The 17,115-nt window shown below is 51.4% G+C and overlaps 1 protein-coding gene across 1 annotated transcript in view; it reads right to left on the bottom strand.

The window, feature by feature from the left end:
* Positions 1-1,434: 1,434 nt before the first annotated feature.
* LOC142729046 (attractin-like protein 1) overlaps positions 1,435-17,115 on the bottom strand; it is a gene marked incomplete at its 3' end in the record, with an annotated part of 65,293 nt that continues 49,612 nt past the window's right edge. The window contains exons 2-5 of the mRNA XM_075849205.1: positions 5,991-6,074; positions 5,141-5,254; positions 2,238-2,366; positions 1,435-1,643 (exon numbers count right to left, since the gene is read on the bottom strand). Coding sequence (XP_075705320.1) covers positions 1,435-1,643; positions 2,238-2,366; positions 5,141-5,254; positions 5,991-6,074 — 536 coding nt within the window. The remainder of the gene's footprint in view (positions 1,644-2,237; positions 2,367-5,140; positions 5,255-5,990; positions 6,075-17,115) is intronic.

A 17,115-nucleotide genomic window follows, 5' to 3' on the forward strand; every position in this document is an offset into this window, starting at 1 on the left:
AATACTATACATGACCACTAGATGTCACTATAACACTATAAATGACCACTAGATGTCACTATAACACTATACATGACCCCTAGATGTTACTATAATACTATACATGACCACTAGATGTCACTATAATACTATACATGACCACTAGATGTCACTATAACCTTATACATGACCACTAGATGTTACTATAATACTATACATGACCACTAGATGTCACTATAATACTATACATGACCACTAGATGTCACTATAACATTATGCTTGACCACTAGATGTCACTATAATACTATACATGACCACTAGATGTCACTATAATACTATACAGGACCACTAGATGTCACTATAATACTATACATGACCACTAGATGTCACTATAACACTATACATGACCACTAGATGTTACTATAACACTATACATGACCACTCGATGTCACTATAACACTATACATGACCACTAGATGTCACTATAACACTATACATGACCACTAGATGTCACTATAATACTATGCATGACCACTAGATGTCACTATAATACTATACATGACCACTAGATGTTACTATAACACTATACATGACCACTAGATGTTACTATAATACTATACATGACCACTAGATGTCACTATAATACTATACATGACCACTAGATGTCACTATAACCTTATACATGACCACTAGATGTTACTATAATACTATACATGACCACTAGATGTCACTATAATACTATACATGACCACTAGATGTCACTATAACATTATGCTTGACCACTAGATGTCACTATAATACTATACATGACCACTAGATGTCACTATAATACTATACAGGACCACTAGATGTCACTATAATACTATACATGACCACTAGATGTCACTATAACACTATACATGACCACTAGATGTTACTATAACACTATACATGACCACTCGATGTCACTATAACACTATACATGACCACTAGATGTCACTATAATACTATGCATGACCACTAGATGTCACTATAATACTATACATGACCACTAGATGTTACTATAACACTATACATGACCACTAGATGTCACTATAATACTATACATGACCACTAGATGTCACTATACTATACAGGACCACTAGATGTCACTATAATACTATACATGACCACTAGATGTCACTATAATACTATACAGGACCACTAGATGTTACTATAATACTATACATGACCACTAGATGTCACTATAACACTATACATGACCACTAGATGTTACTATAATACTATACATGACCACTAGATGTCCCTATAACACTATACATGACCACTAGATGTCACTATAATACTATACATGACCACTAGATGTCACTATAATACTATACATGACCACTAGATGTCACTATAATACCATACACGACCACTAGATGTCACTAGAATACTGTTACATATGCAGTGATGTCCGGATATGTCGCTCACCTTGCCAGCTGTCATTGCACACACACAGCTTCTCTCCGGTCAGGTCGCAGTAGCCGTGGTCGGGGCTGCCGCAGTTATTCTTGCAGTAGGGGATGTCGCAGGCCTCGCCCTTCCAGTACTTGTCGCATTCACAGTAAACGCGGCCGGGGGCGGAGCTGCTAGTCGCGCACTTGCCGTGGCCGGAGCAGTTGTTTGGACAGGAATTTATTCTACGGAAGAAGAACAAGGTTTACAAAGGACGACACCGTATACGGGAGGGGCCAACTACGACTACACAATGTAACAACAATGCCTCCAAGTATAACATATACAGCCCAACACAGGGCACCTATATATACTGGGTACCTGCGTGGCGGAATATGGGCATCTACAATGCAGGGCACAACCAATTATGATCGCTGGCAGAGCAGAGGGCAGCGAAGGTCATTCCTCCCCTGAACACAGGGTGGTGCTATATGATGTTATTTACCTGCGGGTCTTGCACTATATATAATGGCACATAGTGATGGAGCGGGGATCGGAACAAGAATGTCGCATTAAAGCGATGATTAATGTTCTGACCCAATCATCATGTGACCTGTGCAAAACCAATCCATTGAGATCTCAACGTAATCGGTCACCAGAATCCCCTCCCCCTCCCATTACACAGAACAGCCGGGATCAATTCTGCAACAATGTTTCCACTTCAAGTAAATACAGATAAATAATGACCGGACGTCGCCACATTGAAGCGAACGCAGCCTCAGGGACACACAGAAGATAATGAGTATGCGGAAGACCCCTCCCCCGCTCCGTCTACGTACGAGTAAAAGATGTTGAACCCGGTGAGGTTATAAGCAGCATCACTAAAAAAGTGCAACAAGGCGAATCCCGACAGCGCGACCACCTCCGGGACCGTTTCATTTCCAGCCGCTTCAGGAACGATGAGACCACTGCGGGGAGAAAGAAACAGAGGAGATTACAGGGGGCACGACATATCTGTGCAATAACTGCCATGCCCCACACCGATACATTGTAACAAGACCACCAGCTGTGTAAACAGGACCAGGTCAGGATGACATTTGTTTGCCTCTGGATGTAAACGTCAACATTTGCAATCACTGACAGCAAGCAGAGATATTGAAAAAGGTGAGTAATTGAACCACAAAAGTCTATTAGAAAGTTGCAGAACACTTTCTCAGAATCACATGAGACGTCATCAACAGAGACCGGACCTGGTAACGCAGCGATGTGGGGGCTGGGGGGGGGGGTGAACCGCGACAGAAACGGGCAAACCGGTCACTGACAACCAATGAGATTAACATTTCAGCTCACAGGGGCGATCACCCGGCTTTATCAGCCTCCTGAGCAGCAATCCTCAATAACCAGACATCACCATTCAGGATCAGTAATGGCAGTCATATTGGTTTCATCCAGCTTTCCAAGGATCAGATATAACTAAGAAGTGGCGCAATAGAATTTATAACAACTTGACCGGACGGACGGCTCCAGGGCTGGTATTTACCGGGGGGGGGGGGGGGTTCATGTCTGACTCGTCTACTGATAAATGTCCTTGTAGTTTTGATGAAAATAAATGAAGCCCCAATGAGCCAGAAAGTGAGTCCTCGGTGCTGCAAAGGCTCCTGTCCCCGGCAGGTAATGATGTCACAGAGCGCGGTGCGCGGAGCAGAATCTGACCTACTTTCCAGACATCTGTGAAGACTTCATTAATCAATACTGACACCCGGAGCAGCGCTCACGTCTTATTATCAGCGTCTCTGCCGCTGAAAAACCGGGCGCTGATCACGTGACTCCAGAACGCAGAAAGTTATAAAGCAAAATCTTCTGTCAACGGATTGAAATCAGAGGATTTTTAGTTATATCTGTTGCTGGGAAAGCTGGGTGACAACCAATATGGCCACCATTACATCTAGCAAAGGGGTTGTCTCTCAGTCCTGTAAACATATGAGCTGGAACAGCAGAGTCGTCATCGTCACCCAGCTTTACCAGACTCCAGATAGGCAAATCTGCCCAGACATGAATATTGAGGCAGAAGTATGACAGCTTAACTGAGCAGCTTTATCCTTTATAGGTGAGGAAAGTGTGCGGGGCCCTCCTGGGGAATTTGTAGCGGACCTCATATTTGTAGCCACCCAGCTTTCCCAGAAACAGAATATAATGTGAAATAATAAAATAATTATTATAAAAATAAAGGTTCTGCTACTTTCTAATACACTTTGTGGTACACCCGACCGAAACCTCCGACGGAGCCCATCAGTGGAAACTAACACTGATGTGAACAGGCCCTTACAATTCATCAACATATTCAAGATCTCTGCTTGCTGATGAAACTGGTACAGACCTAATACTTCTCACAGCTGAGGGTTTGTTACAAGTGTATCCAAGTCCAGACAAACCTCTGTGAGATAAACAACCTGAACTCCTGACTGACACATTTTACCTGCACTGATACATTGTAACAGGAGACGAGCTGTGTGCTGGTGATGTGCACAGCTCATACACTGGAAACAATTGTATCAAACCCTCAGCAGTGAGAAGTATTAGGTCAGAATGGATTTTCAGTTTTTGGAATAAAACAGATTACTAACAGCAAGCGGAGATTTTGAAAATGGTAAAGAATTGAAAAGCCAAATGTATGAGAAAAAAAACCATGGATAACTGTATTTCAACCATACCATAACCTGGCCACTAGAGGTCGCCAGCACACCCCGCATTACACTAAAGGACATTGACTGATCTTATTCAGCTGTTGACGTACAAGGACTGCTCAGACCTAAACGAACATTCAAAAACATTCACGCTTTGCTGTAGAACCGCACGCCAACGCAATTCTCGGCTGTATCGCGCCTGCACTTCAGCCAAACAGGGGCCACTACAAATGGCCTTACCCTTAGAATCATGGGTTCCTTAGAAGTTCTCTTACCAAAAAGATGTGGATTATGTGTGGTCTCACTGCCGGAAGCCCCAGGATCAGCGGTGCCTGACACAGAGATCACATTGAAGCAATGGCACGTGGTCATCCAGTGGGGGGCGCTGTGCTGGACGAGGCTTAGATAAGACCAGGGTGGTGCCAGTTATAGAGGGCAAACATTTAAAGAGCGCCAGTCACCTCTCCTGTCAGGTCTGGTTTAGTAAATATTTGTATTCCTCATAATTAACAATTCTGGGTAAAACATTTTGTAGAACTCTGTAATGTGCCGTTCCTCTGTTATTCCGCCTAGAAATTTATGAATAAATTGAAAACTGGGTGTTATCATTCCCCTTGACAAAAATCATATCCATACACGGTCAGCACGGATTGTACAGTGTCAGTCCGTGTAGGGACACACTCCAAACTAGCAGCTGTCAATTTATTCATACATTTCTAGGAGGAATAACAGAGGAACAGCACCAGAATTGTTATTAAATGTGAAATACAAACCAGACTTGTCAGGAGAGGTGATCGTCCTCTTTAAATTAATTCCCACTGGTTGAGGGGATGGCACAGAACAAAGCACGATCAATGTAGCTGTACCCGCAGGCGGCCCCTGTTCTCCCCTTTCCATCCTGTGCCGCCCATAAAACCTCTCACAGAAGAACTCCAGTGCTCCGGCATCCAGGGACATTGTGTGATACTGGATTTTCCAGATTTGGGCATCCAAACCCAGGATCCAGATCTGCTGGACTGGCGGTAGTGCCGGATTATCAGGGGTCGGAGAATTCTTACCTGAGAACGGCGATGAGGGGGGAGTATATGGAGTCTCCATCGTACACGTACATGTGGTCCCAGCTGCACTCTGTGGCAAAATGATTGAAGCGTAATCTCAGGACGGCGTTCGCGCTGCAAGAAGAAAAGAACGGAAAGTTAGCGCAGCGCTCCAGGAACCGACCAATCAGATTCACCTCCTCACTCTGCAGAGACTCCCGTCTGTAAACAATCTAATCCTCGTATAGGGAAGAGTTCTGACACTTACTGATAGACTTTGTGTTTTCATTTTCAAGAACTCTGCTTGCTGCCAATGAGAAAGTACATTCTTGTCTAGATCCAGAGGCTAAAAAAAAAAAAATCCTGACCTAATACTTCTCACAGCTGAGGGTTTGTTACAATTGTATCCAGTCTAGACAATCCAATGTGAGCTCAACAGCCTGGACTCCTGACTGATACATTGCAATAAACGATCGTCACCGTCTGGATGTAAACAAGAATGTTCCCATTCACTGACAACAAGCAGAGATCATGAGGAATTGAAACAAAGTCTATTAGAAAGTTGCAAAATGTTTCCTTAAACAATGGGTAAGAATAAGGCGACTGTCACTGCCTCGCTCTGGGTCTGTACATGCGAGAGCTGCAATGACAGGGATATTGGCGTTCACCCAGCTTTCCCAGTATCAGATATAGCAGGGAGCTGAATCACTGCCTTACTATACAGATTTTACATTCAGGGATGCAGGAAAGCTGGGTGAACATCTGGTGATTTTCTTGGCGTCCATCGTCTGCACTGACACTAGGGGGCGATACTTCCATGTCAGGGTGCGGAGGGTCTATGGCCGTCTTAAAGGAACAGGACGATACTCACTAGCCCTCGATGAGCCAGGTGCACTTGGTTTTGTACTTGTAGTTGATTGGTCCATCTGTCAGGTACCCCGACGGCTCCGTCAACCTGCAAAACACAACGACAAGAGACTGATAAGCAGCGGAATCTTCCCCAGACTCTTTATTGTCACCCAGCTTTACCAGACTCCTGACAGGCAAATCTGGAGATTTAATCGCTGTATAAATCTTTACTCAGCAGATTTGTCCCTCATAAGGGCGGCCATATTGGTTGTCACCCAGCTTTTCCTAAAAAACTGATAAACAGGGAATGGAATTGTTACCAACTAGACAGAAGACAGACTTCTCAAAAGAGTCCACACTTCAGTCTGATGCAGCAGAGCCGAAGTGCTGGGAGCCTGACCCAGTCCTGCTCACACAGCTGAAGGTTTACAATCCCGTTTAGACAATCCTCAGTGAGAAAAAAAGACTGATACATTTTTACCTGCACTGATACATTGTAACAAACTATCAGGACAGGACATTGATTTTAGCTGCTGATGTATTTGGCTCACAGACTGATACATTGTAACAAACCGTCAGCTGTGTGAGCAGATCTAGGTAAAATTACTTTTCAGCTTGTTGATGTAAAAAAAAAAAGTTCTTGGAAATGGTAAATTACACTCAGTAACGGCGTCAATCTAACAGCAATCGCTTCAACAGATGTAGCGGCACCACCTATGACGGTGGCGGGAACGTGTAATTGCGGCAATAAGGCCAACGTCTGAAGAGAAGCACAATGCTCTAAATTAAGGGGCCATTATGGCGGCGGCGGTGACAACCCCGGATCACCCCACATGACGACTTTACTATCATCAGAGGACAGAGGGGTCTGGAGGAGGGAGACAGAGGGGTCTGGAGGAGGGAGACAGAGGGGTCTGGAGGAGGGAGGACAGAGGGATCTGGAGGAGGGGACAGAGGGGTCTGGAGGAGGGGACAGAGGGGTCTGGAGGAGAGGACAGAGGGGTCTGGAGGAAAGGGACAGAGGGGTCTGGAGGAGAGAGACAGAGGGGTCTGGAGGAGGGGACAGAGGGGTCTGGAGGAGGGAGACAGAGGGGTCTGGAGGAGAGAGACAGAGGGGTCTGGAGGAAAGGGACAGAGGGGTCTGGAGGAGGGGACAGAGGGGTCTGGAGGAGGGGACAGAGGGGTCTGGAGGAGAGAGACAGAGGGGTCTGGATGAGGGGACAGAGGGGTCTGGAGGAGAGGACAGAGGGGTCTGGAGGAGAGGACAGAGGGGTCTGGAGGAGAGGACAGAGGGGTCTGGAGGAGGGGACAGAGTGGTCTGGAGGAGAGAGACAGAGGGGTCTGGAGGAGAGAGACAGACAGAGGGGTCTGGAGGAGAGAGACAGAGGGGTCTGGAGGAGAGAGACAGAGGGGTCTGGAGGAGGGGACAGAGGGGTCTGGAGGAGAGAGACAGAGGGGTCTGGAGGAGAGAGACAGAGGGGTCTGGAGGAGAGAGACAGAGGGGTCTGGAGGAGAGAGACAGAGGGGTCTGGAGGAGAGAGACAGAGGGGTCTGGAGGAGGGGACAGAGGGGTCTGGAGGAGGGGACAGAGGGGTCTGGAGGAGGGGACAGAGGGGTCTGGAGGAGGGGACAGAGGGGTCTGGAGGAGGGGACAGAGGGGTCTGGAGGAGGGGACAGAGGGGTCTGGAGGAGGGGACAGAGGGGTCTGGAGGAGGGGACAGAGGGGTCTGGAGGAGGGGACAGAGGGGTCTGGAGGAGAGACAGAGGGGTCTGGAGGAGAGACAGAGGGGTCTGGAGGAGAGAGACAGAGGGGTCTGGAGGAGAGAGACAGAGGGGTCTGGAGGAGAGAGACAGAGGGGTCTGGAGGAGAGAGACAGAGGGGTCTGGAGGAGAGACACAGAGGGGTCTGGAGGAGAGAGACAGAGGGGTCTGGAGGAGAGAGACAGAGGGGTCTGGAGGAGAGAGACAGAGGGGTCTGGAGGAGAGAGACAGAGGGGTCTGGAGGAGAGAGACAGAGGGGTCTGGAGGAGAGAGACAGAGGGGTCTGGAGGAGAGAGACAGAGGGGTCTGGAGGAGGGGACAGAGGGGTCTGGAGGAGGGGACAGAGGGGTCTGGAGGAGGGGACAGAGGGGTCTGGAGGAGAGGACAGAGGGGTCTGGAGGAAAGGGACAGAGGGGTCTGGAGGAAAGGGACAGAGGGGTCTGGAGGAGAGAGACAGGGGGGTCTGGAGGAGGGGACAGAGGGGTCTGGAGGAGAGGACAGAGGGGTCTGGAGGAGGGGACAGAGGGGTCTGGAGGAGGGGACAGAGGGGTCTGGAGGAGGGGACAGAGGGGTCTGGAGGAGGGGACAGAGTGGTCTGGAGGAGAGAGACAGAGGGGTCTGGAGGAGAGAGACAGAGGGGTCTGGAGGAGAGAGACAGAGGGGTCTGGAGGAGAGAGACAGAGGGGTCTGGAGGAGGGGACAGAGGGGTCTGGAGGAGAGAGACAGAGGGGTCTGGAGGAGAGAGACAGAGGGGTCTGGAGGAGAGAGACAGAGGGGTCTGGAGGAGGGGACAGAGGGGTCTGGAGGAGGGGACAGAGGGGTCTGGAGGAGGGGACAGAGGGGTCTGGAGGAGGGGACAGAGGGGTCTGGAGGAGAGAGACACAGAGGGGTCTGGAGGAGGGGACAGAGGGGTCTGGAGGAGAGAGACACAGAGGGGTCTGGAGGAGGGGACAGAGGGGTCTGGAGGAGGGGACAGAGGGGTCTGGAGGAGAGAGACACAGAGGGGTCTGGAGGAGGGGACAGAGGGGTCTGGAGGAGGGGACAGAGGGGTCTGGAGGAGGGGACAGAGGGGTCTGGAGGAGGGGACAGAGGGGTCTGGAGGAGGGGACAGAGGGGTCTGGAGGAGGGGACAGAGGGGTCTGGAGGAGGGGACAGAGGGGTCTGGAGGAGGGGACAGAGGGGTCTGGAGGAGGGGACAGAGGGGTCTGGAGGAGAGACAGAGGGGTCTGGAGGAGAGAGACAGAGGGGTCTGGAGGAGAGAGACAGAGGGGTCTGGAGGAGAGAGACAGAGGGGTCTGGAGGAGAGAGACAGAGGGGTCTGGAGGAGAGAGACAGAGGGGTCTGGAGGAGAGAGACAGAGGGGTCTGGAGGAGAGAGACAGAGGGGTCTGGAGGAGGGGACAGAGGGGTCTGGAGGAGGGGACAGAGGGGTCTGGAGGAGGGGACAGAGGGGTCTGGAGGAGGGGACAGAGGGGTCTGGAGGAGGGGACAGAGGGGTCTGGAGGAGGGGACAGAGGGGTCTGGAGGAGAGGACAGAGGGGTCTGGAGGAAAGGGACAGAGGGGTCTGGAGGAGAGAGACAGAGGGGTCTGGAGGAGAGAGACAGAGGGGTCTGGAGGAGGGGACAGAGGGGTCTGGAGGAGAGAGACAGGGGGGTCTGGAGGAGGGGACAGAGGGGTCTGGAGGAGAGGACAGAGGGGTCTGGAGGAAAGGGACAGAGGGGTCTGGAGGAGAGAGACAGAGGGGTCTGGAGGAGGGGACAGAGGGGTCTGGAGGAGGGGACAGAGGGGTCTGGAGGAGAGAGACAGAGGGGTCTGGAGGAGGGGACAGAGGGGTCTGGAGGAGAGAGACAGAGGGGTCTGGAGGAGGGGACAGAGGGGTCTGGAGGAGAGGACAGAGGGGTCTGGAGGAGAGGACAGAGGGGTCTGGAGGAGGGGACAGAGGGGTCTGGAGGAGGGGACAGAGGGGTCTGGAGAAGGGGACAGAGGGGTCTGGAGGAGGGGACAGAGGGGTCTGGAGGAGAGAGACAGAGGGGTCTGGAGGAGGGGACAGAGGGGTCTGGAGGAGGGGACAGAGGGGTCTGGAGGAGGGGACAGAGGGGTCTGGAGGAGGGGACAGAGGGGTCTGGAGGAGGGGACAGAGGGGTCTGGAGGAGGGGACAGAGGGGTCTGGAGGAGAGAGACAGAGGGGTCTGGAGGAGAGAGACAGAGGGGTCTGGAGGAGGGGACAGAGGGGTCTGGAGGAGAGGACAGAGGGGTCTGGAGGAGGGGACAGAGGGGTCTGGAGGAGGGGACAGAGGGGTCTGGAGGAGAGAGACAGAGGGGTCTGGAGGAGAGGGACAGAGGGGTCTGGAGGAGAGGACAGAGGGGTCTGGAGGAGGGGACAGAGGGGTCTGGAGGAGGGGACAGAGGGGTCTGGAGGAGAGAGACAGAGGGGTCTGGAGGAGAGAGACAGAGGGGTCTGGAGGAGAGAGACAGAGGGGTCTGGAGGAGGGGACAGAGGGGTCTGGAGGAGGGGACAGAGGGGTCTGGAGGAGAGAGACAGAGGGGTCTGGAGGAGGGGACAGAGGGGTCTGGAGGAGAGAGACAGAGGGGTCTGGAGGAGGGGACAGAGGGGTCTGGAGGAGAGGACAGAGGGGTCTGGAGGAGAGGACAGAGGGGTCTGGAGGAGGGGACAGAGGGGTCTGGAGGAGGGGACAGAGGGGTCTGGAGAAGGGGACAGAGGGGTCTGGAGGAGGGGACAGAGGGGTCTGGAGGAGAGAGACAGAGGGGTCTGGAGGAGGGGACAGAGGGGTCTGGAGGAGGGGACAGAGGGGTCTGGAGGAGGGGACAGAGGGGTCTGGAGGAGGGGACAGAGGGGTCTGGAGGAGGGGACAGAGGGGTCTGGAGGAGAGAGACAGAGGGGTCTGGAGGAGAGAGACAGAGGGGTCTGGAGGAGGGGACAGAGGGGTCTGGAGGAGAGGACAGAGGGGTCTGGAGGAGGGGACAGAGGGGTCTGGAGGAGGGGACAGAGGGGTCTGGAGGAGAGAGACAGAGGGGTCTGGAGGAGAGAGACAGAGGGGTCTGGAGGAGAGAGACACAGAGGGGTCTGGAGGAGGGGACAGAGGGGTCTGGAGGAGGGGACAGAGGGGTCTGGAGGAGGGGACAGAGGGGTCTGGAGGAGGGGACAGAGGGGTCTGGAGGAGGGGACAGAGGGGTCTGGAGGAGGGGACAGAGGGGTCTGGAGGAGGGGACAGAGGGGTCTGGAGGAGGGGACAGAGGGGTCTGGAGGAGGGGACAGAGGGGTCTGGAGGAGGGGACAGAGGGGTCTGGAGGAGGGGACAGAGGGGTCTGGAGGAGGGGACAGAGGGGTCTGGAGGAGGGGACAGAGGGGTCTGGAGGAGAGAGACAGAGGGGTCTGGAGGAGAGAGACAGAGGGGTCTGGAGGAGGGGACAGAGGGGTCTGGAGGAGAGGACAGAGGGGTCTGGAGGAGGGGACAGAGGGGTCTGGAGGAGGGGACAGAGGGGTCTGGAGGAGAGAGACACAGAGGGGTCTGGAGGAGAGAGACACAGAGGGGTCTGGAGGAGAGAGACACAGAGGGGTCTGGAGGAGGGGACAGAGGGGTCTGGAGGAGGGGACAGAGGGGTCTGGAGGAGGGGACAGAGGGGTCTGGAGGAGGGGACAGAGGGGTCTGGAGGAGGGGACAGAGGGGTCTGGAGGAGGGGACAGAGGGGTCTGGAGGAGGGGACAGAGGGGTCTGGAGGAGGGGACAGAGGGGTCTGGAGGAGAGACAGAGGGGTCTGGAGGAGAGACAGAGGGGTCTGGAGGAGAGAGACAGAGGGGTCTGGAGGAGAGAGACAGAGGGGTCTGGAGGAGAGAGACAGAGGGGTCTGGAGGAGAGAGACAGAGGGGTCTGGAGGAGAGAGACAGGGGTCTGGAGGAGAGAGACAGAGGGGTCTGGAGGAGAGAGACAGAGGGGTCTGGAGGAGAGAGACAGAGGGGTCTGGAGGAGAGAGACAGAGGGGTCTGGAGGAGAGAGACAGAGGGGTCTGGAGGAGAGAGACAGAGGGGTCTGGAGGAGAGGACAGAGGGGTCTGGAGGAGAGGACAGAGGGGTCTGGAGGAGGGGACAGAGGGGTCTGGAGGAGGGGACAGAGGGGTCTGGAGGAGGGGACAGAGGGGTCTGGAGGAGAGGACAGAGGGGTCTGGAGGAAAGGGACAGAGGGGTCTGGAGGAAAGGGACAGAGGGGTCTGGAGGAGAGGACAGAGGGGTCTGGAGGAGAGGACAGAGGGGTCTGGAGGAGGGGACAGAGGGGTCTGGAGGAGGGGACAGAGGGGTCTGGAGGAGAGGACAGAGGGGTCTGGAGGAAAGGTACAGAGGGGTCTGGAGGAGAGAGACAGAGGGGTCTGGAGGAGGGGACAGAGGGGTCTGGAGGAGAGAGACAGACAGGGGGGTCTGGAGGAGGGGACAGAGGGGTCTGGAGGAGAGGACAGAGGGGTCTGGAGGAGGGTACAGAGGGGTCTGGAGGAGAGAGACAGAGGGGTCTGGAGGGAGTTTGGGGAGATCTTTTTTCTTAGCTAGAAATGTAGTAACACACAATTATCCCGAGGATCTAGGACGACGGATACCAGAATTAGAAGACTCCCGCCATTTAATAATTCCGATGTAATCTCTCCAGTCCCCCTCCCCTCCTAGTGAATGAGAGCCCGGCTGCCTGGCTGCACTCTCTCCTGGCAGAATGGGCATTTAGCCGGCATAATGCTGAGTGACAGGGTGGCGCTGTCCCCGGGCTGGCGGCAGCAGGCATACACAGCGGACACTTTCTTCTCATTCACGAGGTCACGCAATGAAAAAAAAGAAAAGGGCAAACATCTTGCTGGTCGTAGTCACCGCCTGGGAGGGGGCACAGCGGGCAAAGACCGCACCATGTCCTACTGCCCCAAACACTATGGAGACGTATGAAGACACCTGCCGGAGCGCCGGGATCTCATTGGCTGCTATGAGCGGCTCCTTGTAGTAGATGTGGTAAGAAGTCGGCGTGGTTAGAGACGTATTCAGTTCACACAGAGTTTTTTTACGCGGAAAACGCGCCAATAAACGGCCGAAAATGCCTCCCATTGTTTTCAATGGGAGGCGGAGGCGTTTTATTTCCCGTGAGCTGAAAAACGTCTCGCGGGAAAAAGAAGGAACATGCCCTATCTCCGGGCGTTTGTGTCTCTGACCTCCCATTGACATCGATGGGAGGCAGAGAAAGCCTACTTCTCGGCGTTTTATGCCCGCGGCGCTCAATAGCCGCGGGTGAAAATCGGCGTGGAGGCAGAGCAAAATCTGCCTGCAAAAAACGCTGTGTGAACTTAGTGACGCGTCATTGTTTATTCACGGCCTCTGATGCGGACTGGAGGCGTTGTAGACCGTGTCAGAGGTGCCGCATTATGTGCGCCATTATGCGGAGTCCTGGGACACATCGGTCAACTTATTGTGCGCCAAAATATTGTCACAGGTCATTTATAAAAAACGGTGAAATCACTCGGGTTTAATAAAATCGGTGACATCAGTAACACTAAAGAGTTAAAAGTGGCGACCACCTTATATATAGACATCAGATCAGACCCCCGACCGTCTCCTTCACCCCCTGCCCCGCCGCTGCCACGTCCTGACCCCGGAGTGACGAGAGCTGCAGGAGAGGGGGCGCCGGAGATTTGCTGGCTATTCCAGGAGTCTGCGAGGTCTCCACTTATACTGGGCGAGAAATATTCAGCACACCACGATAACAGGCCCTATGATAACACTGCCTGTCCACACCGCCAAGACTGAAAATATCCTTATATTGACCCCTGAAGCCTTCAACAGTCCACCCCTCCGCACAGTCAATGTTCTGCCTAATCCTCAGGAAGACTCTACCTGCCGAATATGATCGCCCACATCAGCGAGGCCTAGATTGTACTCATAAAAGGTTGTCACCCAGCTTTCCAAAAGACCCTGAATGTGTATAGCCTATACAGTAACCTTGCCCCCCTCATCTCGCTCTCCTATTATTCTACCTCTGCAGGTGCCAGTCTTCACTGCACTTTGGGTATTCTATTCATGAATCAGGAAGCTCAGGTTGAACAGAGATTTTGGTCCCTCTCAGATAAGAATATAAAATCTTATAAAATAGACCCGGTGATTATGGCCAGTGCCGCATCTGTGGGGTCTCGTTTCTCCCTCGTACATTAGATGGAGGGGATTATTCCCACCCTCCCTGTGCCTGCGTGTCGGGTCCCCACGGATGACACAACCCATATATGACCTCTCGCTGCCGGGGAGAGACGTGTAAACAGCAGGACCTCGTTTTCTGCCTCCCATGATGCTCTGGGGCCGCTCACATCACGACATGAGGAAGCACATACACGTCAGCTGTGTGAGCAGGACTAGGTCAGGACAGAATTATTTATCCCTCCACGTGTATAAATGCTGGGGACACTGCGACAATTGTGCAAGTCGTGGCCAGTGTACTGTGATTGGGGTCGCGGTCATCCTGCCATTTTTAACGTGATTCATGCAATTAAATATCGCTCCAGCTACAAACACGAGATGGCGAAACGACACGAGGGTCAAGAAAACCGCGTCCCGACAGAACCGAACAACATCTAGAGGAACGGTTCCGGATCGTCCTGAGAGTCGCCGTTATTATCGCCATTTACGATCGGTTATAAGTCAACACTTACACGCGACAGATGAGGGGGGGTCTGGGGAGCTCCGCTACGGAGGCCGATGGGAACAGAATGGCGCTGGGACCGGAAGACGTCAACGTTTCCCGACGTGTAGATTCTTATATGTCGCTACGTGTGGTCATGTGACAAGGAATCGTGAACGCGGAGCGGAGAAGCGCGACGAGCGGACGTGGTGGAGAAACACGGGTCATGTGACGGCCAGCACGCTGCGACAATTACTGATAATACATAAATATGACAGACAGGGAAGAGTTAACCCCCATCTCCCTGTATATAGCGTGCGCCGGTCACAGCTCGGGCGGAAGACGGTAAATCCTGCGCACAATCGTCATGTGGTTGCTAAGATACAGGACTAGGAATTGACAAATATAAAGTCTCGGCAGCCCCTCCCCCACACACGAGGCCTGGGAAGAATCAGCCAAGACGATATTTATATGAATGTGCGGAGACCGCCAGCCCCGGAGACGGGGGATAACGGGGGGTCGTATTGGGATAATTGGGGTCTTACTAGTGCATGCGGTTATTTATAGATGTCGCGGGATCATCAGAGGGGTCACATGTCCGCCGCGGCGCCCAATTATTATTAGGAATAGATTGATGTCGGAGACGCAATCGCTCCAGAACAATCACTGTGATCGGGTTTAAATGGAGGTCAGATCTGAGGACCGGAGGATCGCCGCACGTCTACTGGAGGCTGAGGTAGAAAGAAATCATCCTCCGCTCTCATCAGAGGCCCAGGCTGCTGCTCAGTCCTCCATGCTTTACACTGCAGCTCTGCTTGTTCAGATTGGCTGTTGTGTATAAGAAGAAGCTCAGCAGGAAGTCAATGTATGGAGAGATTATTACATTATAGCGAGGACGGAACATTATAAACTACAAGAAACTGAAATACCAGTGAGAAACAGAAGATTATCAGGAAACGGCAGCACAGACTGGGGGAGGAGCCTAAGAAAGGAGGAGGAGCCTGGAAATCCAGTTTAAAAGGGGTTGTCCAGGGTTTGATAGGATTAGAAAAAAAAATAGTGCCACACAATGTATCACTCCCATCATCCCTGTACCTAGGAGCTCACAATCTAATCTCTGTATCTCCCACACAATGTATCACTCCCATCATATACATTATCTGTAATCAGAGAGTTATCACTGTGTTATCTGTGGTGTTACATAGGACTGCAGGTAACATCTACTACATTATCTGTACTGAGAGAGGTATCACTGTGTTATCTGTGGTGTTACATAGGACTGCAGGTAACATCTACTACATTATCTGTACTCAGAGAGTTATCACTGTTATCTGTGGTGTTACATAGGACTGCAGGTAACATCTACTACATTATCTGTACTCAGAGAGTTATCACTGTGTTATCTGTGGTGTTACATAGGACTGCAGGTAACATCTACTACATTATCTGTGCTCAGAGAGTTATCACTGTGTTATCTGTGGTGTTACATAGGACTGCAGGTCACATCTGCTACATTATCTGTGCTCAGAGAGTTATCACTGTGTTATCTGTGGTGTTACATAGGACTGCAGGTACAATCTACTACATTATCTGTAATCAGAGAGTTATCACTGTGTTATCTGTGGTGTTACATAGGACTGCAGGTAACATCTACTACATTATCTGTACTCAGAGAATTATCACTGTGTTATCTGTGGTGTTACATAGGACTGCAGGTAACATCTACTACATTATCTGTAATCAGAGTTATCACTGTGTTATCTGTGGTGTTACATGGGACTGCAGGTAACATCTACTACATTATCTGTAATCAGAGAGTTATCACTGTGTTATCTGTGGTGTTACATAGGACTGCAGGTAACATCTACTACATTATCTGTAATCAGAGAGTTATCACAGTGTTATCTGTGGTGTTACATAGGACTGCAGGTAACAAATACTACATTATCTGTAATCAGAGTTATCACTGTGTTATCTGTGGTGTTACATAGGACTGCAGGTAACATCTACTACATTATCTGTAATCAGAGAGTTATCACTGTGTTATCTGTGGTGTTACATAGGACTGCAGGTAACATCTACTACATTATCTGTACCCAGAGAGTTATCACTGTGTTATCTGTGGTGTTACATGGGACTGCAGGTAACATCTACTACATTATCTGTAATCATAGAGGTATCACTGTGTTATCTGTGGTGTTACATAGGACTGCAGGTAACATCTACTACATTATCTGTAATCATAGAGGTATCACTGTGTTATCTGTGGTGTTACATAGGACTGCAGGTAACATCTACTACATTATCTGTAATCAGAGAGTTATCACTGTGTTATCTGTGGTGTTACATAGGACTGCAGGTAACACTACTACATTATCTGTAATCAGAGAGTTATCACTGTGTGTTATCTGTGGTGTTACATAGGACTGCAGGTAACACTACTACATTATCTGTACTCAGAGAGATATCACTGTTATCTGTGGTGTTACATAGGACTGCAGGTAACATCTGCTACATTATCTGTACTCAGAGAGTTATCACTGTGTTATCTGTGGTGTTACATAGGACTGCAGGTAACATCTACTACATTATCTGTACTCAGAGAGTTATCACTGTGTTATCTGTGGTGTTACATAGGACTGCATGTAACATCTACATTATCTGTACTCAGAGAGTTATCACTGTGTTATCTATGGCGTTACATAGGACTGCAGGTAACACTACTACATTATC

This window comes from Rhinoderma darwinii, unplaced genomic scaffold, assembly GCF_050947455.1.
Source record: "Rhinoderma darwinii isolate aRhiDar2 unplaced genomic scaffold, aRhiDar2.hap1 Scaffold_705, whole genome shotgun sequence".
Classification (NCBI taxonomy): domain Eukaryota; kingdom Metazoa; phylum Chordata; class Amphibia; order Anura; family Rhinodermatidae; genus Rhinoderma; species Rhinoderma darwinii.